The following is a 1,754-nucleotide window of genomic DNA, read 5'->3' as shown; positions in this document are numbered from 1 at the left end:
AGGTGATCATGATATATTGATTGCTTGAAGGCCATTCTTTATAGCATTTAACTGTTGTGCTTTGGAAGAGTTTTTGTACCAAAGAAAAACTGCAAAATTAGAGTTGACTGTTAACTAAATTTCAAGCTAATTCTTGCGAGCCGCATCCTATGTGTATAAATTCTGACAATAATGACAAAGTTAGTTACCCCCCTCCCACAATTGCAAATTAACCTCATCAGGAAAATAATTTTGTTGTAACTATGATTTAAGAATAACAAAGTTTACATTCTATTACGCTCGTCTCCTTAATCTGCAATGTTAGAAACTTGATGTTAGTAACATAAAGCTTAAACAGTAAGCTGTGTTAGTGCAGCCAAACCTCGGAAAATCCCAGCACAAAGGAAAGAAACGTAAGACGTTACGGTCAACTAACCCGTGAAACCTGAGAACAATCAATGTTCAGTCGATCGCCCCATCTAGCGGTTTGGAGCCGAACGACAGACACTGCACAATGGCTTAATTAACTAAAATTCATACAAGGTGTTACCGCAACGTTTAAGTAGATATGATCTGCCGAATTACATTATATCGATTACAATCATACTTCTTCTTTCTTCACTTGCAACTTTACCTTCTAACTACAGAATGCCATTTATTTATGGACGTTTCCATTCATGTAACGTTAGTTAGAAATAAAGATTAGAACCACTTTGAGTTTGATTTTTCTTCAGTTTATTATCAGATTCTGTCTATTGCAAACTTTTCAAACTTCAAGTCACACGTCACAACGGTACAAACACATGATTCCTATTGGCAATTTGTACAGCAGGCCTTTTGCTATCCTATCGTGCCTGAAATCATTTTATTTATTTATTTCAGCTTTATTTACAACAAAATGTAAAAAGGTTGGGGGAAACAGGAAAATTACTCCTTTTAAAGCCCCCACCAATATAAACTGATAAGGATTACATAAATAATAAACAAAATAAACAATAACAGAAATCATAACAACACTATTTACAAGGGTGATGACAAAGAATTAACAAATCATATAATGAACGTTGAAGTAAATAGAACAGCGAGCCAACGATAAATAATAAATCATTCGATGAGTAATAAATGATACATAACAGGTCGGCAGCAGTATGAGCAAAAACAGCAAATGAAAACAATAACGATGATAGTAGTGATAATAATGATATCAATTAGTAACAACATTTGATTTGATTTTACATTTTACATCGATGTCATTGACATCATTCTCGAGCTTAATTTTTTTTAACACATTGATATTGTCTCGTAGCGAATTTATAAGCCTGATAATAACGATATAACACACAAATAGCCCGTCGATGTCAGATATACCTGTAATACATGCATTTGGCAGCTTAATATCAATGGTATTTTGCAGAAATCTACGCCCTGAAAATCCTATGATTCCTATCACTCATATATATGTAATGAATGAATGAACGAATAAATGGATGAAAGACCTTTATTGTATCTTTATGCTCTTACAAGCTAAGTACAGGTCATGAATAAACAGGTAAAAGAATCCAGCAAAAACACTTAAACTATACATACTAATGTGAGCTACTATTTACAAGTTCAACTTCTTCTCGCTTCTTGAGGCAGTTATAGATGTACAAACATATCTGGAGCTAATGATAATAAGAATCGTCAACACTACACTTTTCCTATCGGCACCACTTTGGCCATCAGTTGCTTCTTGTAGACCAGGACGGCGGCGCCGACCCCCACCCCTACGGCCC

The 1,754-nt window shown here is 34.7% G+C and overlaps 1 protein-coding gene across 1 annotated transcript in view; it reads right to left on the bottom strand.

Annotated features, from left to right (window-relative positions):
* Nucleotides 1–1,668: 1,668 nt before the first annotated feature.
* Nucleotides 1,669–1,754, bottom strand: part of LOC109486466 — a 7,761-nt gene continuing 7,675 nt past the window's right edge. The window contains exon 9 of the mRNA XM_019790296.1: nt 1,669–1,745. Coding sequence (XP_019645855.1) covers nt 1,669–1,745 — 77 coding nt within the window. The remainder of the gene's footprint in view (nt 1,746–1,754) is intronic.

This window comes from Branchiostoma belcheri, unplaced genomic scaffold (genome assembly GCF_001625305.1).
Source record: "Branchiostoma belcheri isolate BF01 breed outbred unplaced genomic scaffold, Haploidv18h27 scaffold80, whole genome shotgun sequence".
In the NCBI taxonomy this organism is placed as follows: Eukaryota; Metazoa; Chordata; class Leptocardii; order Amphioxiformes; family Branchiostomatidae; genus Branchiostoma; species Branchiostoma belcheri.
The sequence above is the reverse complement of the archived record's forward strand: the minus strand, read 5'-3'. Positions and strand labels throughout refer to the sequence as shown.